The sequence below is a fragment of the Aulonocara sp. 'chitande type north' Nkhata Bay genome, linkage group LG22 (genome assembly GCF_057382095.1).
Source record: "Aulonocara sp. 'chitande type north' Nkhata Bay isolate Kocher_YH1m ecotype deep benthic linkage group LG22, A_spYH_male_GT1.1, whole genome shotgun sequence".
Classification (NCBI taxonomy): Eukaryota; Metazoa; Chordata; class Actinopteri; order Cichliformes; family Cichlidae; genus Aulonocara; species Aulonocara sp. 'chitande type north' Nkhata Bay.
In genome coordinates, this window is record NC_141364.1 from 4,537,962 (window position 1) to 4,557,662 (window position 19,701).

General features: G+C 39.7%; 1 protein-coding gene across 1 annotated transcript; it reads right to left on the reverse strand.

The window, feature by feature from the left end:
- Positions 1-7,148: 7,148 nt before the first annotated feature.
- On the reverse strand, positions 7,149-18,565 carry LOC147303267 (immunoglobulin lambda-like polypeptide 1). Its single transcript, XM_086281240.1, has 4 exons — positions 18,532-18,565; positions 12,500-12,741; positions 8,370-8,451; positions 7,149-7,682 (listed from the first exon to the last, which is right to left on the reverse strand). The coding sequence occupies exons 1-4, from the start codon at positions 18,563-18,565 to the stop codon at positions 7,348-7,350; spliced, it is 693 nt and encodes a 230-aa protein (XP_086137366.1). The 3' UTR covers positions 7,149-7,347.
- Positions 18,566-19,701: the final 1,136 nt, after the last annotated feature.

Sequence of the window (19,701 nt, forward strand, 5' to 3'; positions counted from 1 at the left end):
GCCTCCTTTACTCAATTCCTTTGTGTTTCAAGTCCTGCCTTGGATTCCTATTCGGCCTGCCACACAGCCAGCCATGACATCATCTTGGTTCTGTTATGTTTGATAAATAACTTTATATTTCCGTAAACTTCTTGTGTGAACTGCCTCTGCCAGTTCATGACAGTGCTCAAAATTAGGGCTGTGTATCGTCACTGATTTCTAAAATCGATTCGATTCTGATTTACAACTTTTACAAAACTCTGCAGCTCGTGTGCTGACGAAGACCAGAGGGCGGGCCCACATTACACCGGTTTTAGAATCGCTGCACTGGCTCCCCGTGTGTTTCAGGATCGATTTTAAAGTTCTTTTATTGGTTTTTAAATGTCTTAATGGTCTTGGGCCTTCTTATCTCTCAGATCTGCTTTTACCATACGAACCCTCGCGGACCCTGAGGTCCTCTGGTACTGGCCTTTTGATTGTCCCTAAAGTCAGGACACATACTCACGGAGAGGCAGCGTTTCAGTGGTATGGTCCTCGTCTGTGGAACAGCCTGCCGGAGGAGCTCAGGGCCGCAGAGAACGTACATGTTTTTAAGAACAGGCTCAAGACCCACCTTTTTAATTTAGCTTTTACTTAGCGTTTATTTATTTTATGCTGATTTATTCTATCCTGTTATTCTATTATTAATTTAGGCTTTACCTAATATTTATTGATTTTATTCTTATTCATTTTTTAATCTTCTTACTCTATTTATATTTATATTTATATTTATATTTATATTGTATCCTGTTCTTATTTATTTTATCATTTTACCCTGTATATATCCTATTGTGTCATATCTCCAGTGTTTCCTCGGAGGGCGCTCTCTGCACCGGGGCTGTGATTGACCGTGGCTGCTGGGTCTCTGGGGGTCCTCTCAGCCTGGCTGGGGGGCTCCTTGGCCTCCCTCCTGCTGTGTGCCCAGCCTGGAGGCTGCGGTCTGTGACCGGCTCCCGGTGCAGACGGCTCCCTGTGATAGTGTTTCCTCACTTGGCTCATGCGAACCCAGCCCAATTTTTACTCTTTAAGTGTGCGCGTGTGTGTATGTGTGTGTGTGTGTGTGTGGGGGGGGATGGGGGGATATGTGTTTATTCACATCATTTATGTTAATGAGAGTGTGGGGAGTGAGTTGGAGGGTGGGGTGGGCTGCTTTTAACTATGTAAAGCACTTTGTGCTACATTTTTTTTGTATGAAAAGTGCTTTATAAATAAAGATTGATTGATTGATTGATTGATTGATTGATTGATTGATTGATTCACAAGGTCCTGATTTGATTGGATCCATGATTCAATTCTTTCTTCGATTCGAATCGAAATTTTGTCTTAGAAAGCCAGAAATATTACAATTCTAAATATTTATCATTACATATCCATATTTTTATATCTATGAAAATAAAGCTGACACTTGTGAGACTTTATCAAAGGTGTAAGCACCACAGCAGATGCCTTTGTGTCAAAATAACTGAGGATAAAACACAGAAAAACATGAAGGAGATTTTGCAGTAGAACAAAAACTGAAGAAAACCATGAACCAACATATAACATTACCTGATGCTGCTGAAGTGAAGCAGAGCAAAGTTAAAGAGGTTTAATTAGAGACACAACTAAGCAGTTTGCAATTTTGCATAATTTTACAAAGTTTAAATTTCTTCAGTATTGAACAGCAGAAATGAGACTTTCTTGTCGGAAGTCAGTTAAATAAAAAAAAACAGCAGCTGACATAATGGTAGACTGGTGGGTAATAAGCAAGCAAATGATGCAGAAAACTGAGATTTTTAGATGGGAAACTGTTCTGAAAATACACTGAAAGGGAGAGAGAGAGAGAGCTCTGCATGAAGTGTGATTTTATCGTGGTGGAAGCAAAACAGCAAAAGTCAGAGGAAATTCATGACGATGTTTATGTGATGCGAAATGTGAAGCATAGTTTGGATCTTCTTTTGCTGCTGCTTCAATCAAATTTAGTTAGAGAGAGAAAAAACCTTCAGCTTCAGAAAATTGGGGCACTTTGGGCAAAACAAATTTATATTTAAAAATCGATTCATTAAAGTGATATCGATTAATGAATCTATATTTAGAAAATGAAGACTGAAGATGAACAGGATTCATGTTTATAAGAGAGAAAAAGTTTTTACAGTTAACATCCAATCTGGTTCCACCACCAAACTCCAGTGAACAAAGCAACAGCTAAAAACGTCAAATCAAAGTGTGGCTGAATAAATCTGTGACAAAAAAAATACTGATAGTTAGTTTCACATTGAAATTAAAATGTAAAAATAAATTTAGTAGGTATTGTTCAGTTTCTTTTAATTACTTTTCCTCTGTATTGCTTATTTTATTTTCTTGGGAAAGGCACAAAATTTACAGAACACTTCAAACTTTAATGCTGCAATAATAATGTGTATAAATGAGTAATGACAGCTTTTTTGCTGTGTTTAAAAAGAAGTCATTTCCATAGAGAGGCACTTTGCATCAGCAGCACCATGCTCCAGTGCTCTGGGAGAGTTTATAGTCCTGAGAGTTGAACACTGGATGACTGACAGCTGTCCTTCATCACAACAGAAGCCACAGAAATCCTCCTCATCAAAAACATGACTTTGATCTGCGTCCTCATCTGGACTCTCCTCTGCTGCTGCTTCACAGGTAAAGTCCAGAGAATCAAACTCCTCTCCTCTATCAACATCTGTCCCTCTGAAATGAAGCCCACAAAACCATGAAGCTGCTTTATGTTTTTGTCTCTGTGTCCTCAGAGTCCAGAGGACAGATCACAGTGACTCAGCCTGGAGCAGTGAGCTCTGCTGTGGGAGGAACTGTGAGCATCAAGTGTACGACCAGTCAGGATGTTTATGTTTGGAGCAACTATCACTATTTAGCCTGGTACCAACAGAAAGATGGAGGAGTTCCTAAACTGCTCATTTATCGTGCTAGCACTCGACAATCAGGGATTCCAGCTCGTTTTACAGGCAGTGGATCAAACTCTGACTTCACTCTGACCATCAGTGGAGTCCAGGCTGAAGATGCAGCAGTTTATTACTGTCAGAGTTTTCACTATCCTAACAGTCAGCGTGTGTTCACACAGTGAAAAACAGTCGTACAAAAACCTCCCTCAGTCAGACTGAACAGAAACTGAAGTGACTGCTGCAGCTGGAAGATACTGCAGAGACTGATACAGTTCACTGAGGACACACACACACACACACACACACACACACACACACACACACACACACACACACACACACACACACACACACACACACACACACACAGCATTAACATTGAGTGTATTGCTGTAAATTAAAAGACCACCAAATACTTTGAACTCACAGAAAACATCAGTAGATAAATTAAGTATTTATTAATTAGCTGCTGTAGAAATTTAAATAGTAAACTTTTGAATCCAGCATTCGTTTCCTCTTTCCCATCATTGCTTAGACTCCACTTTGTTAATTGCTTTATCAGAGCATAACTTTGAAATCTTTAAATGATTTTATTAGTTTGAATCTTAAGTCTTAAATTTTAAAGCAACATGAATAAATAAGGAGCTACAGAAAAACCACATTACTGCTCACAGACGTTCCTACATGATAGAGAACAAATAAGTTTAGAGTTCAGAGTTATCTCAGCACAGATGTGTTTACACATTTTAATATTATTTTACCTCAGACTGAATAAGAGCTGAACTGACTGCTGCAGAGACTGATGGATTTCCTCCAGATTTACCTTAAACAGCATCATAACCACTCATAGCAACACTATTAATAGAAGCAGTAATAAACATGCATTTCACTCTTTATACAATGTAATCAGAGTATACAATGAATGCATTGTAACTGTATTTGGTATCACTAAACACAGATTTGAGTGTGATTGTGATTCATGACTTCAACTTGGAAGCTGATCTTCTCTGAGCTGAAGACTCTGCCTCTCATTCCACTTTTCAAAGTCGTGCCAGGTGGTCCTTGGGCACTGTTCTCGGCTCGTGCTAGGACATCCGACTGATGCCTGTTGCCTCTGCTTCTCTGAGACTCTCACCCTCTGGGTGCCCCATCTGGGGCCTTCCTCCTTCTCCTGCTGTGGCCTCCTGGATCTCCTGGATCTCCTGGATCTATCGCTGTCTGCCTCTGACACCCAGGAGGGCATTATTGCACCTCCCTGCCCTCATTATTGTCTACCTTTTGTGACAATGACACACACCACAAAAAGATTGTTAATTTATGTATCTGTGCATTTTCATATCTTTGTGTTCCAGGTGCTGTATGTTTTTGTTCCCTTTGTTTTTTCTTACAGGTGCAGCAGTTGGTGACACATTGTTGGACAACACGACAACAGGCAGAGGAAACAAGAGGAACCATAGAGAACTTATAGAGCTGATCTTGCAACATGTTTTTGGCACCACAGTGCATTCAGATCATAATTCAGATTGCATAAACTGCCAGACATGACAGGATTAAACAACATATAGTAATAACATGTTTCTGTACAGGAGTATTTGAGTAAAGTAGCTCAGAGGTAAGGCAGGACAAAACCATTTAAGAATTTAAAAAGAAACACAAAAACATCAAATTACCAGGACAATGTCTCTGTTTCCCATTTTAATATCATGATTCAAACAGGAATTAAATGCAATTTGTAAACATTTAGATATAAAATTAACTAAACTGAAGCAAAGTGGTAAAAAGTAAAATATTTATAGCTTTCAGGCTCTCGGACGCTAAAAGTTTAAATACACTGATATCCTGGAAAGATGAAATGGATATGGATATCGTGAATAATTTCATTAAGTGCTCACTCAGGTTAAAACACCATCACATGAGACACATCACACTTCTACATCTGGCTGGCTCTGTGTATACTAATGTTTGTTATTCAATGTCCTGTCATGTTTGCTGTATGGCAGGCAGCATGAAGGTTCCTGGATTCAGGATTCTTACACGGAAACAAATTTAAAGAGGCAGCTTTATTTGTTGGGAAATAATGCACAAAATAAACATTTACGAAAAACAAACCAAAACTTGAACATGGAAAATAAGAACTAGACTCTGGGGGACTAGAGACAGAAACACTAGGAAATAAGGAGCATGGAACTAGGAATGATGGACAGAAACATGGAGAAACTTACAGCACATGGGACAACACGACAACAGGCAGAGGAAACACACAAGGGAATGACACACAGGAGGAGAGCACAGATGGAAATAATCACACATAAGGAGACCAAGGGGAAGCAAAACTGAAAACTGAACACAGGACAAGGACTATCAGAAGAAAGCAGGAAGCATGACGAATATGTAGATGCAGAAAAGACACTGTGACTGGGGGAACAAAAACAGAGACAGACACTAGACACTGAGACATGGAGACATGACTGCCTGTGCAACAGAGGGAACAATAAACATGGAGACAAGAGCTTATACACAGGCTTGAGATGGACACTGAGGGAGGGAGAACTAGGATCACTAAGAACTTAAGAAAAAAAGATAACCAAAACCATGAATAAAAGTAATCAAAGAATATAAATTAACAACACAGACAAAACACTGGGTCACAGATCCAGCACTGTGACATGTCCGCTTCTAAACAGGACTTTTTTTACATACTTAGCATGCTAAAACAAAAGCAGAAGGACAAAGTATTGTTTAAAATACTCATTTAAAATTGATTTATTTCCAGACATCCAGTCTGGATCCTGAAAGAAAAGAGTTTGTATCATCATGATTGAGCTAAAACCTCTGAGTGTAAAGAAACACAGCTTTCTTCTTAATCGTACAGTTTGGTTGTCTGAAATCAAAAATGAAAAAACTGTAATAAATAAATGCAAAATAAGAAGGCATTTTACTATTTTGGTATTATATCCACATTATCACATGCTGATGATCTGACAATAATGATAATAATGAAACTATACATGCATCCCATCCTATTCCAGCTGTCTTAAGGTCAGAGGCAGGGTACACCCTGGACAAGTCAAATAGTGAAACTAATAAAGACTTTAACAAAAAGAATGAATAATTCAAATAATGTCACGATCTGCAGCAGCAGATTGTGTGGAGCGGAGAGTGAGAGGACCCAAAATCAGACACGTGGAAACAGGATGGAATTTAGCAGAAAGCGAGGCGTTCATTGAGACTGCATGAAAAATACAAAGCAAAGGAAAAACAGGACTAAGACACAAATACCTACACTGGGCAAAAACCAACACTGTGAATGTCGTGCATGAAGCATGAAACATGAAAGCTGTAACTTCAATAACTCTGATATTCTTTATTATTAACTGGGAGAAAAAGTGCCGACTCAGTCTTTTGTTCCAGGACAGACTGTCTCTGTCAGATGTAAAACCAGCAAGCGTCCTCCTGACAGACCGTGGTCTTTTTCTTGTGTTAAGAGGTTTAGTGAAGTGAGTTTCTCTCATTTTGCTGTGAACACTAGAAGAGATTAACTTCTATATAAGCTGATTAAAGCAGACCTGTAGTCTCTCATCTGCCTGCATTCCTGTGTTTGTTCTGTTAGTCTGTTCTTAACATCATGTCCACTGTCGAGCTCAATTCTGTCGTCATTATTTGAGTCCAGTTATTGTCTCGCTGCCTTCTGTGAGTTACTCAGCCTCTGTTTTGTGTGCTTTAAATCTCCTGATCTCCACCTCATCCTGACAGTTAGAGATCCTCAGCTAAGTCTCCACCTGCTTCACCTCTGCCACCACCAGCTTCTAGACTCTTCTCTGCTTTGGTGCTTCACAACAGTTTCACTGTCAAATAGTTCATTAATCAAACGTCAGTAAATCTTCACTTGAACTTGATTTAAATGATCTCTGTTTAAACATGCAGATGACACCCGGCTCTTTAATTTTACTTATTAGGTTTTAGGTCAGATTAAAATGTAGATCATAAAACAGCTTTGAGACTAGAAATTATGAAGAGCACACAGATAATCTATGGTTGACATGACCTCAACATCTTATAGAGAAATATTTAATATGTGGATTAAAAAATATATTTAACCATTTTCACTGCACATTACACTTGATGTGTCTGTTTACATTTTTATTTTGGTCTGTTTTACAAATATTACAAAATCTTTATTTTTTAAATGTGCATCTATCAAACTCACAGAGTCAAAGAACATGTTTTCTCGTTACATTTTTATTCTTTTAAGAGTTTGAAATATCAGCTTTACAACAGACACAAAAGGATGAAACTAGAGGAGATTGTTGCTCTGATTGTTGTCATTATGAGATGAAAACATGACTGTTTAATGAGTTTATTTTTTAAATCTGCAAACACAAAGAAACAAAGAGACAGAAGAAAATCAACATCAAAGACTCAGTGATTGACATCAGGACTGGGGACACTGGTCTCTCCTCAGTATCTCTGAGACCGGAGTCTGGGAGCCCTGGGTGGCCTCACAGGTCACAGAGCCCACCTTCCCCCACTGGTCTGCAGTGAGCGTCAGGGTGCTGCTCCAGCTGTAGAGGCCGTCATTCTGCAGCACTCCAGGAGTCCTGCTCTCCTCCCCTCTGATGCTGCTGCTGCCACTGCTGTCGCTCGTCTTCCAGGACAGACTCCAGTCTGAGGGGAAGCCCTTGTTGACCACACACATGAGCGTGGCCTTCCCCTGCTCCAGCTCCTTGTTGGAGGGACCCAGCACCTTCAGGGCGGGGCGGGTATCACCTAGGAAACACCAATCAGCTTAGAGGACACGAACCACAATTTGATTTTCTCCGTTAAGAAGTTTCTGTCAGGTGTTTTTTCTGCTCCACCAGTCATTCACTCACACATTGTTTCACTTCCCTTTAAGAAACCTCTCATGCATATCAGCACAGAGAGAATCATCACACAGTTTGAGCTGAAATATGTTCAAACTACACTGGAAATAAAAGAAGCAGATGTGGAAACATTTACAGCAGAAGTTTGGCTTTAAAATGATTAGAAGTCTAAATCATGGACGACTGAAGACATTAGTGGACACAAGCACAGAGCAGCTACTCATTCATACAGATTTGAAATGTTATTGAACAGCTCACATGATTTCAAACTAAATCTGAAACATCGGACACGATAAAAACATCAGAAAGCAAACTTTGACTCATCCAAACAGCAGCTGATGTGGTGGAAATTTACAAACTAATCATAAGATGATGAAGTTTACTCTTGTCTACATTTTACTGTGACAGAAATGTAGATTAAACAAGAGAAACTCGCAGAGCTCATCTGAATTAGTCCAGTAAAAAGGACAAACATCAAAAACTAAATTATTTTAATAAAAAAAAAAGTTTTTTCTCATCTAAGCAGTCTAACAAGTAGTTATGAAAGAAAATGATAAAACATTTAATAATAAACACAGTTTAATTAACTTACTTCCAACATCCAGTCTGGTTCCTCCACCAAAAGTCCACCACAGTGATACAAACTCATTGAGGCGCCGTACAAAAACCTCTGACTGTAGAGAGACACGGCTCTCTGACTCTGTCAGATTGAACTAAACCTACAAGCCCTCAAAATACAACTTTATCATCAGAACTACAAATAATAATTAATACTATGAAACATCCTAGGCTTTCATTAGAAAATGTTATGAGTTTTTGAATATGCGTTTTAAAAGCAAACTTTGTTCATAGGCCAGAAAATATTATGAAATTATAAAGTAATGATTCGTTAATATAAATTGTTTCCTAGTATGCTGAATATTAAAGGAAATGAAAGGAATGACAAAAAAATATATTTAATTAAGCTCTAAGTCTGACTTACTTCCAAATTCCAGTCTGGTTCCTCCACCGAACGTGAACCACAGTGATACAAACTCATTGAGGCGCCGTACAAAAACCTCTGACTGTAGAGAGACACGGCTCTCTGACTCTGAGACAAACAAACTCAACAAAATCATTCACTCCTTCCTTTTCAGTTTTACCAACTGATCTAAAAAAATTAAATTATTTCAGTGCTACATATTTAAAGAAGATATATTTTCATTTTGAATATATGAGTTTTGAAAATGGGACTTCTTCCTCTGATGATATCAAATCAATCAGTAATGAAATCATCAATTTAAAATGGAATTTTAAACTTGATTTAATATGTGTCAGTATAAACTGAGACCTTTTTGATTCCCTCAAATATCTTTTGTTTTCATTTTTCACGTGATATACAGTGTAGGTTAATTGTGATAAATCCATAAATACTGAAAAATACATAAAGACATATTTGCCTCCAATAAACTGAATATATATATATATATATATATATACAGTGGGGCAAAAAAGTATTTAGTCAGCCACCGATTGTGCAAGTTCCCCCACTTAAAATGATGACAGAGGTCAGTAATTTGCACCAGAGGTACACTTCAACTGTGAGAGACAGAATGTGAAAAAAAAATCCATGAATCCACATGGTAGGATTTGTAAAGAATTTATCCGTAAATCATTTGAATCCCCGAACTTATGATTAGGGGGCGAGCACTGTCGATTTACTCCCTGTGTAATTCTGACAGCTGATATGAAGCATTCTTTAGTAAAATTACACAACCTTTATTTTATCTTTCCATACTGTTTACTGATTTCAATCCTCCATCCATTCATCCATTCACTTCCGCTTATCCTTTTCAGGGTCGCGTGAGGCACTGGAGCTTATCCCAGCTGTCATAGGGCGAGAGGTGGGGTACACCCTGGACAGGTCGCCAGTCTGTCGCAGGGCCAACACACAAGGACAGACAACCATTCGCACTCACATTCATTCACACATTCACACCTAGTGGCAATTTGGATTATCCAATTAACCTATCCCCACAAGCTGCATGTCTTTGGACAGTGGGAGGAAGCCGGAGTACCCGGCGAGAACCCACGCAAACACGGGGAGAACATGCAAACTCCACATTATCCATGTATTATTTTCATAAGCATAGCAGTATATGAGAGTAAAAGCAGGCCAGTGATGTACTGGTGAATTTTTGTTACAACAGAAAGACACACAGAAAGACCCCGGCCTGATGGTGGAATTGAACTCAGGACCTTCTTGCTGTGCGGCAACAGTGCTACCCACCGTGCCACCGTGCTGCCCGATTTCAATCCTATCTGTATAAAATGTTAACATGTGCAGTATTGTGACAAGCAGGCTGATCCATCACTCAACAATATGACAAAAGTAAGTAAGTGAAATTTTATTTATGTAGCACATTTCAAGCATCACAAAGTGCTTCATATGAAAATCACAGAGCATTAAAGAAAAGAGTTTACTAAAGTCAAGTCTAATAACATGACATTTGGTTGTTTCTTAAGAGACCACCGCATCCACAGATCTCAGACTCAGAGGGAGAGAGTTCCAGAGGCTGGGATCACTGTGGAAAAAGCTCTGTCTCATTTAGTTTTCAGCCTGTTATGATGTAGAGTAAACAGACCCTGATCACAAGAAATCAGGGACCTGCTGTGGCTGTATGGCTGAAAAAGTTCAATGACGTAAGCTGGTGCTTTCCCATGATGCTTACAAAAGTGTACAATGAATTACAATGAAGAAAAAAACATGAATAAAAATGAATAAGAAGATAGAGAAATAGAGGTTTGACATGAGAATCCTAAATGTATGCAGAGTCGAGAGTTACCCCAAGAGTCCAGACAGAGGATTTAATTGTAAAAACCATTCTTTAACATGCTGATTGAAGCAAGTCCCTGTTAGAGTCAGATGATTTCCATAGAGAGGCACTTTGCATCAGCAGCACCATGCTCCAGTGCTCTGGGAGAGTTTATAGTCCTGAGAGTTGAACACTGGATGACTGACAGCTGTCCTTCATCACAACAGAAGCCACAGAAATCCTCCTCATCAAAAACATGACTTTGATCTGCGTCCTCATCTGGACTCTCCTCTGCTGCTGCTTCACAGGTAAAGTCCAGAGAATCAAACTCCTCTCCTCTATCAACATCTGTCCCTCTGAAATGAAGCCCACAAAACCATGAAGCTGCTTTATGTTTTTGTCTCTGTGTCCTCAGAGTCCAGAGGACAGATCACAGTGACTCAGCCTGGAGCAGTGAGCTCTGCTGTGGGAGGAACTGTGAGCATCAAGTGTCGGACCAGTCAGAATGTTTATAGCAATTATTTAGCCTGGTACCAACAGAAAGATGGAGGAGTTCCTAAACTGCTCATTTACTACACTAGCAGTCGATATTCAGGGATTCCAGCTCGTTTTACAGGCAGTGGATCAAACTCTGACTTCACTCTGACCATCAGTGGAGTCCAGGCTGAAGATGCAGCAGTTTATTACTGTCAGAGTTATCACCGCATCAACAGTCAGTATGTGTTCACACAGTGAAAAACAGTCGTACAAAAACCTCCCTCAGTCAGACTGAACAGAAACTGAAGTGACTGCTGCAGCTGGAAGATACTGCAGAGACTGATACAGTTCACTGAGGACACACACACACACACACACACACACACACAGTAATGTTAATGTGGGTTTGACTCAAAACATCAGACTTGTGTCCATCCTGACGAGCTCGCACAGAAGAACATGTGAAACACAAAACAGTTGATACTGTGAGTCAGATCTGTGATGAAGAAACTCTCCTGTAAATATTCAAACTGGGAAGTAGTTATTAAATGAGAATATTTTAGTAAACTGCAGTACTGATATATGTATGTATGTAGATTGCTCAGCTACATTCTTGGTCACAGAAATATTTCACATGATTTGATCTGAAGATTTAAAGTTTAGTTCATCAAGTCTTTAACTTCATCTTTGTGACATAAATTATTCTGACATTTACACTTTTTAACCTGCACTGATGTTCTGAAAGAGACATTTTTAGTGTCTCCTATGTTGAGAAAGAAAGTTTAGTTTTTCTTTGGGTTATTTTATCAATTCTGACTTTGAAGAAAACCAGGACGGGTCTCATCACGGGTCACATGCAGGTTACAATAATCTGTCACCATGTTTTCTACTTCTTCTACACCCAACAGCAAAGATCATCACAAAATCCAACATGATGGAAAATAATGCAGCTGCAAAAGACCTTAAAACTATTTATAACAGGGAGCAGCTGTTGGCTGTGATTCTATTTTTAACTTATTGCTTTTTCTTTTCTTTTTTTTAGTTGTTTTCATTTTTTTACATTTACACTCTGATGTGATACAGCACATGTGATTCTCTCAGTCAAAGTTACTGAAGCAGAGATTTTCAGTGTATGGAAGCATCACTGCTGAACCTGAAGGATGATTATCAGACAGAAGAGCAGCTGAATGGAAACACATGAAAACCACTATTTGAAGACCTCAGTTTTTATTTGAAGTATTAAAACCATCAACAGTGCCACAAGCATGAAAACATGAAAACTATCAAAGCAATACAGACACAGAGGGAGCAGACTGAGAGAAGCTGCAGACTAAAGCCAGTATCAGAGTCCCAGTGAGTCAGCTCAGGACTGGGAACACTGGTCTGTCATCAGAGTCTCTGAGAGTGGAGTGTGGGAGCCCTGGGTGGCCTCACAGGTCACAGAGCCCACCTTCTCCCACTGGTCTGCAGGGAGCCTCAGGGTGCTGCTCCAGCTGTAGTGGCCGTCATTCTGCAGCGCCCCGGGGCTCCTGCTCTCCTCCCAGCTGATGCTGCCACTGCCATCCACCTTCCAGGACAGCCTCCAGTCTGAGGGGAAGCCCTTGTTGGCCACACACATGACTGTAGCCTTCCCCTGCTGCAGCTCCTCACTAGAGGGCGCCAGCACGGTCAGGGAGGGGGGGACTCGACCCACTGCAGAGAGAGAGAGAGAGATGTTAGAGAAACTGGGAGTTTGGGTGAAACTGCTCTTCAGCTGTTTCACTTCTCTATCTGAGATTGGTAACCATGGTAACAGACAGGCTTCACTGCTGAACCATGGCAACAGACGAGTTTCAGTACCAAAGATAAAAATATTAAAGCGTTTCTTTGACTTCTGATGTCCTCGTCTGTAATCTGTGATCTATTTCTTAGTTCTACAATTACAATTAAAATAATCAGAAAAATAAATTTGTCAGAATTTTATCATAACTCAAAAATTAAACAATTTTGTATGTAAAAATGGAAAAAAACAAACAATTTTTTTTTGGTATATTTGGGAAAAATAAAAATAACTTAATTACAAATTAAATCTCATAAACTGAGCCCAAAGTGGTCAGCATGCTTTTAGAGCAGGGGTGGGCAACTCCAGGCCTCGAGGGCCGGTGTCCCTGCAGGTTTTAGATGTGTCCTTGAACCAACACAGCTGATTTAAATGGCTAAATTAGCTCCTCAACATGTCCTGAAGTTCTCCAGAGGCCTGGTAACGAACTAATTATGTGATTCAGGTGTGTTGACCCAAGGTGAGATCTTAAACCCGCAGGACACCGGCGCCCGAGGCCTGGAATTGCCCACCCCTGTTTTAGAGTATGGTTAAATGGTAACCATATGGCAGTATAGTAATTTTAAATCTTCATCAAAGGCGAAATGAAATGGATGACAAATTATTTGCAGATACTTTGGCAAAAGGTTAAAACATAGAAACAAAAATGTGCCATCTATGAACTGTTTTTGAAGAAAAATTTCTAAAAAAAAAGTTTTAAAAATTTAAGTTTCATTGAAAGAAAATGCTCAAAAAGATTTTAGTGTGAAATAATAATGCATAATTTGTAGAAAACTGTGCACTTTTCTGTTGCACTGTCTTGTGTCTGTATCCCTCTGTTCTGTTTTTGTAGTTCTTGTATACTTGCACTTTATTATAGTCCTATGTTGATTTACTGTTATATGTAGCACCAGGGTCTTGGAGGAACGCTGTCTCATTTCACTGTGTACTGCACCACTGTATATGGCTGAAATGACAATAAAGCCACTTGAACATGTTACATGTCAGTCGTGACTTGAGTGTGTTCAAAGCAAAAGGAGATAAAAGACCACAAATAAGCTGATTATCAGTAAACCGCCTGACATAACACAACACTCATCCACAAGAAAAACTGGCAAAGAACAACAACAACTGGTAAGCTGCCTGAGTCGCACACAGTGGAGTGCCCGCGGAAACATAAAATGTCTCTGTTATGGGTCGAATATTTCACATTTCTATCAAGTAAATTATTCCATGCTGTGTTTCAAATTAAACTGAAGAGTCGTGAGTTCATTAGTCTTTGGTGAATAAATAATGACATCGTCTAATATGACAGTGTCGTTGTTTCTCTCAAGCTATATTTACCAAATTTGGACTCTTTTAACTCTAACACATCGATCCAAATTCACCCACAGATGTTCAACTGTCTTAAAGTCTGAAGGACTTGAAGGACACTTTATATGATTTATGTCAAAGAACAAGTGGTGTCATGAAACGGCTGAGCAGGCAGGCAGGAAAAGACTCAAATGCAGACTCCCAGAAACAGGACGTAAAATCAAAAACCAGCTTTATTTGCTGAATGGAAATACAAAACAAAACTAGACTGGGGGAAGTATAAACTACAAACACAAAGAGGCACACAGGGAAACACAGCCATGAGGGAGGACGCAACACAGGACTGAGGGAGACGCTGACCTAAATACACAGAGGGATAACGAGAACACACGAGGAACCCAGCTAACACGAATAACCACAACGAGACAAAACGACCATGGAAACACAAGACCTTCACAATAAAACAGGAAACATGATGCGGGAGCGCAGAAGAGGCAGACTAAAGGGAGTGAGGGAAGACGAGGGAGAGAGCAGACACGATGGGCTGGGAAACATAGATAAACATGACGGAATGAAACACACGGAGGAGAAACAAGGCACAAGAACTCACACCACAATATAAACACAGACACACAGAGGGAGACACAAAGGGCAACGACACAAGGGGAAATCTAATAACCAAATCTAAACAGAACAATGCAGGCATTAAAGAATGATCCTTAACATAAACAAGTAGACTTAACATAATACAAAAAAATGACAAAAACACAGGAAACGCAAACCGCTTGGTCGAATGAACCAGGACAATGACAAGTGGTCTTGAATCATTTCAGCAAAATGCCCCTGCAGGAGAAAAGCCTTCACATCTCCTCACTGCACGAGTAAATTTTGACAACATTTCTCATCTGTCTATAAATCATGAAGGGTTCATGTGAGTCACATGCCAAATATGCCATGACAACTCTTTTTAGACACATCACATTGATCCAAGTCTCTGTGTGAGTCAGTCAGATGATTTCCATAGAGAGGCACTTTGCATCAGCAGCACCATGCTCCAGTGCTCTGGGAGAGTTTATAGTCCTGAGAGTTGAACACTGGATGACTGACAGCTGTCCTTCATCACAACAGAAGCCACAGAAATCCTCCTCATCAAAAACATGACTTTGATCTGCGTCCTCATCTGGACTCTCCTCTGCTGCTGCTTCACAGGTAAAGTCCAGAGAATCAAACTCCTCTCCTCTATCAACATCTGTCCCTCTGAAATGAAGCCCACAAAACCATGAAGCTGCTTTATGTTTTTGTCTCTGTGTCCTCAGAGTCCAGAGGACAGATCACAGTGACTCAGCCTGGAGCAGTGAGCTCTGCTGTGGGAGGATCTGTGAGCATCAAGTGTACGACCAGTCAGGATGTTGGTGTTGTGAGCAGCTACCATCTTTTGGCCTGGTACCAACAGAAAGATGGAGGAGTTCCTAAACTGCTCATTTATGCTGCTGATACTCTAGAATCAGGGATTCCAGCTCGTTTTACAGGCAGTGGATCAAACTCTGACTTCACTCTGACCATCAGTGGAGTCCAGGCTGAAGATGCAGCAGTTTATTACTGTCAGAGTGTTCATGCTATCAACAGTCAAGCTGTGTTCACACAGTGAAAAACAGTCGTACAAAAACCTCCCTCAGTCAGACTGAACAGAAACTGCAGTAACTTCCAGCTGCAGCAGAGACTGACACAGTTCAATGAGCACAAACACAATTTCATGAAGGGACTGAATTTTTCATTATAAAACTTAAAAATCTAAAGTTCACTGTTAAATGATTATTATTGTGGAAACGGAGATTTCCTGAGTTTTGAGTGGGTAGAAAGCAGTTTCCATCATAATAATCATTTTACAGTGAACTTTTGATTTTTAAGTTTTATAATGAAAAATTCCAGTGTGGTTCCTCCAGCAAAAGTGGATTCTGAAACTGAACAGCCAATCAGAGCAGAGTTCAGGATGAATAAAGTCACTTAATCACTTTTTCACTTTTTTTTTTTATTGTCACATCACATGTGCAGGCACACTGGCACAGCACATGCGAGTGAAATTCTTGTGTGCGAGCCCCACAAGCAACAGAGATGTGCAAACACAACAACACAAACGAGCAAAATACAAGAATGGCCAACCTGAAACTAATAAATATATGTACAATATATAATAGTGTATGCATTTCTGGATGTGTATACTAAATATTTTCCTACGTGTGTGTGTGTGTGTGTGTGTGTGTGTGTGTGTGTGTGTGTGTGTGTGTGTATACACATTTTTACAAATTAAATAGTAAAAAAATAAAATAAAATAATAATAATAATAATAATAAAATATATAAAATATACAGAGTTGAATATGTGCAAAACAAGTGGCATTTATATACAGTGTGGAGTGCATAATGTTGAAGTTCCAGTAGTGAAGCTGAGGTGTCTATGACGTGTTCAGCAGTCTGATGGCCTGATGGACTTAGTGCATTAGTGTGAACTCATCTGCCTTCTGCAAAGAGGACCTTCTGTTCATTTAGATCAGCCACAGAAGAACTCAGGCACACATTTCATAAACAGCTTCACTATCATTAGCTCACACACTGATGCTAAATCAGTAGCATTTCAAGCCAAGCACCACCCAGCTGAGTTACAGCATCTCCAACACCACCACCCTGAGCCCTGGAGCTCCTCAGGGTTGTTTGTTTCCTCAGCCCACTGCTGTTCAAGGTCAAGTTTCAAGTTTCAGGTTTTATTTTCATGTACAGATAAACAGTGTAGCCACATTAATCCATAATGAAATTCTTTGGCTCCTCAGCTTTACAAGAGCATATAGAGAGTGTGCAGTTATGTTAAGAAGAAAATAACAGAATTTAGCAGCAGTAACTGATTCTCCAAGACTCTGAAGCTGTGTCGTCCCTCTGATGTATTCATTTTTTATCTTGTTCGTCCTGATCACTCCCAGTGAAAAGCTCAACATCTGCACCTGTGCCACCTTGAACTCGGCCTCCTGTCTTTTTGTCAGTGCCCTCGTCTCCTAACCATATATCACAGCAGGTCTTCCTTCTGTCACAAATCACCCCTGACACTCGTCTCCACCCACTCCTCCCTGACTGCACTCTCTTCTTCACCTGCCGTGTGCACTCTCCGTTGCTTTGGATGGAACAGGACACAAGACTGTAGCCTTGTATCCTCACTGTAGGGGGTCAGCACCCATTGTAGAGAAAGAGAGAGAGAAACTGTTCAGTGTTTCACTTCCCCTGCTAAGCTCAGTGACCATGGCAACAGATAGGCATCATTGCCAAATCAGAACAAAGTTGTAAGCAGACATTTGGTTCATTTCACATATTTGTGTTTAAACAGTTAATTTAAAATATCAGATCAAAGAAGCAGAAATGTCTAAAATGATAAAAGTTTGAATTCAAATGTCAAAGATGGGAGGCCGTGGTGGAGGTGGCAGAGATTTCCATTAGGAGTGGCCAGGATGGATAAGATTATAACTAAGCACATCAAAGATTAGAATGATTACACCTAAGAGAGCTGAGGTGATATGAAGCTTCCAGGCAGGAGGAAAAGAGGAAGATCTCAGAGTTTGTTCATGGATGAAGGAGGACATGCAGAGAGTTGGTGGGACAGAAAAAGATGATCTACTCTGGTGACCCATAAAGGGAGCAGTGAACGTCAGACAGACGTGATGATCATGTCTATGTTGGGTCCGTCGGTCCATGATCAATTCTGGGCATTTGGTTGTCCAACTATGACAACCTGGACGTCAATGTGACCTTCAACATTTAAACTTTGGACTGGGTCATTTTTCAGACATCATGTGCACGTCTATTACAGGTAGTGGTCAAAAATCTCACGGTTGGGATCTGATCACGTTTTAAGTGATGGATCGGATCAATTTTCAGATCAGCAAAAAAGAAAAAAAGACAAAAATTTAACATTTACTTATTAACTTATTTAAGTATTTTTTGCCTATTAAAAAATTCAACTCAAGACTCATTCCACGCAATTATATAAAAACAAATTAAGGTACAGTATAGGGCAGTACAGGGCTTTGTATCTAACACTCTGCTGTGATATAACGAGCAGTCACGGTCACGTAGCTTTCCGTTGCCATGGAGGTCCACCCATTTGTAGTTGGGCAACAGAAGAGGACAGTTCAGCCATAGCTTTAAACTTTTCCTGCTCATACATGCCTGGGTACAATCTTGTCACTGAAGTGGACGCGCAACGGGATATCATAGCGTGGCTCAAGCATGTTCATCATAGTTTAAACAAGTGCTGTCCGCGTAAATCTCGTTAAAATGACGTTAATGCCATAACTGCATTAACGCGGCAAATCTCCGTTAACTAGTTACCACAGATCACACCGTGCGTGGGGCTGCACGGCATCAATGCGTCAACTAACGCGTTGACTAGTTGTTTTGCACAACGGAATACGGCCTCCCGTCTGCAGCTAAACACCCCGATAGCTTCCGAAATAGCTTTAGCCCGGTCGGATTGGGCAGCAAAGGGCTGCTTAAATACCACAAACTCCTCTGCTCCTCCACTTGGACTGCTAGCGCTGACCATACCCATATGGAAAAGAAATAGAAAAAACTTGCATCAGATGTGGCCTACTTCATATAGTGAATCATATAAGGCTTATATGATTTACTCATGAAAGTGGCCACTTTCATATATTGTTTTAGGAAGTATCCAAAACATACAAGGTTCATTTATAGGGATCTTATATCTGTTTTCACTCTTGTATGCTTTCATCCCAGTTTCACACAAGACAGATACAAACTTTATAAGATTTATATATATCTTTTCCATATGGGTAGCTATCGCTTGACAGACTGACCACGCGCACCATACACACACTCTTTCTTCTTTTTCGAATCTTCGGATCACGTGCGTACCAAACCGTGGAGTAGGATCGGCTCGGATTACGGATCAACCGTGATCCGTTGCACCACTAATTACAGGTGCAGGAAAATTACATCATTAATAAATATAATATTTTTATTTACAAATATCATCATTGTTGTTATCAACACGATACATATGAATGCAGATTATTTACAAACAAACATGATTTACTGTGTCAGCCTGTTGATTTTTCCAGTATATATTTTTTCATTCACATTTTCCTGTTTTTCTTTAACTGGTTTATATATTTTAATTAGTCAACTTAATTGTTTGTAACCAGATTGAAAATGTTATCTAATAAAATGTGTTGACCTTAAAAATGTAAAAATCCATGTTAATATATTTATACATATATAACAAACAGAAGAAATAACGAGGAATGTTTGGTTGAAAAATCTTTATTGCTGTAAAATCTTGAGACAAGTTGTTAAAACAGGCAACTAAGAGCTTAAGAATAAAGAGACTGAGATTGAAAAAGACTGCAGACTGAGAGCTGTAGCAAAGTTTAAAAAAAACAACAACAACACCCCCCCCCCCCCCCAAAAGAAAAAAAAAACAAAACAAAACAAAACAAAAAAAACTGTATCATGCCCAAGTGATTTAGCTCAGGACTG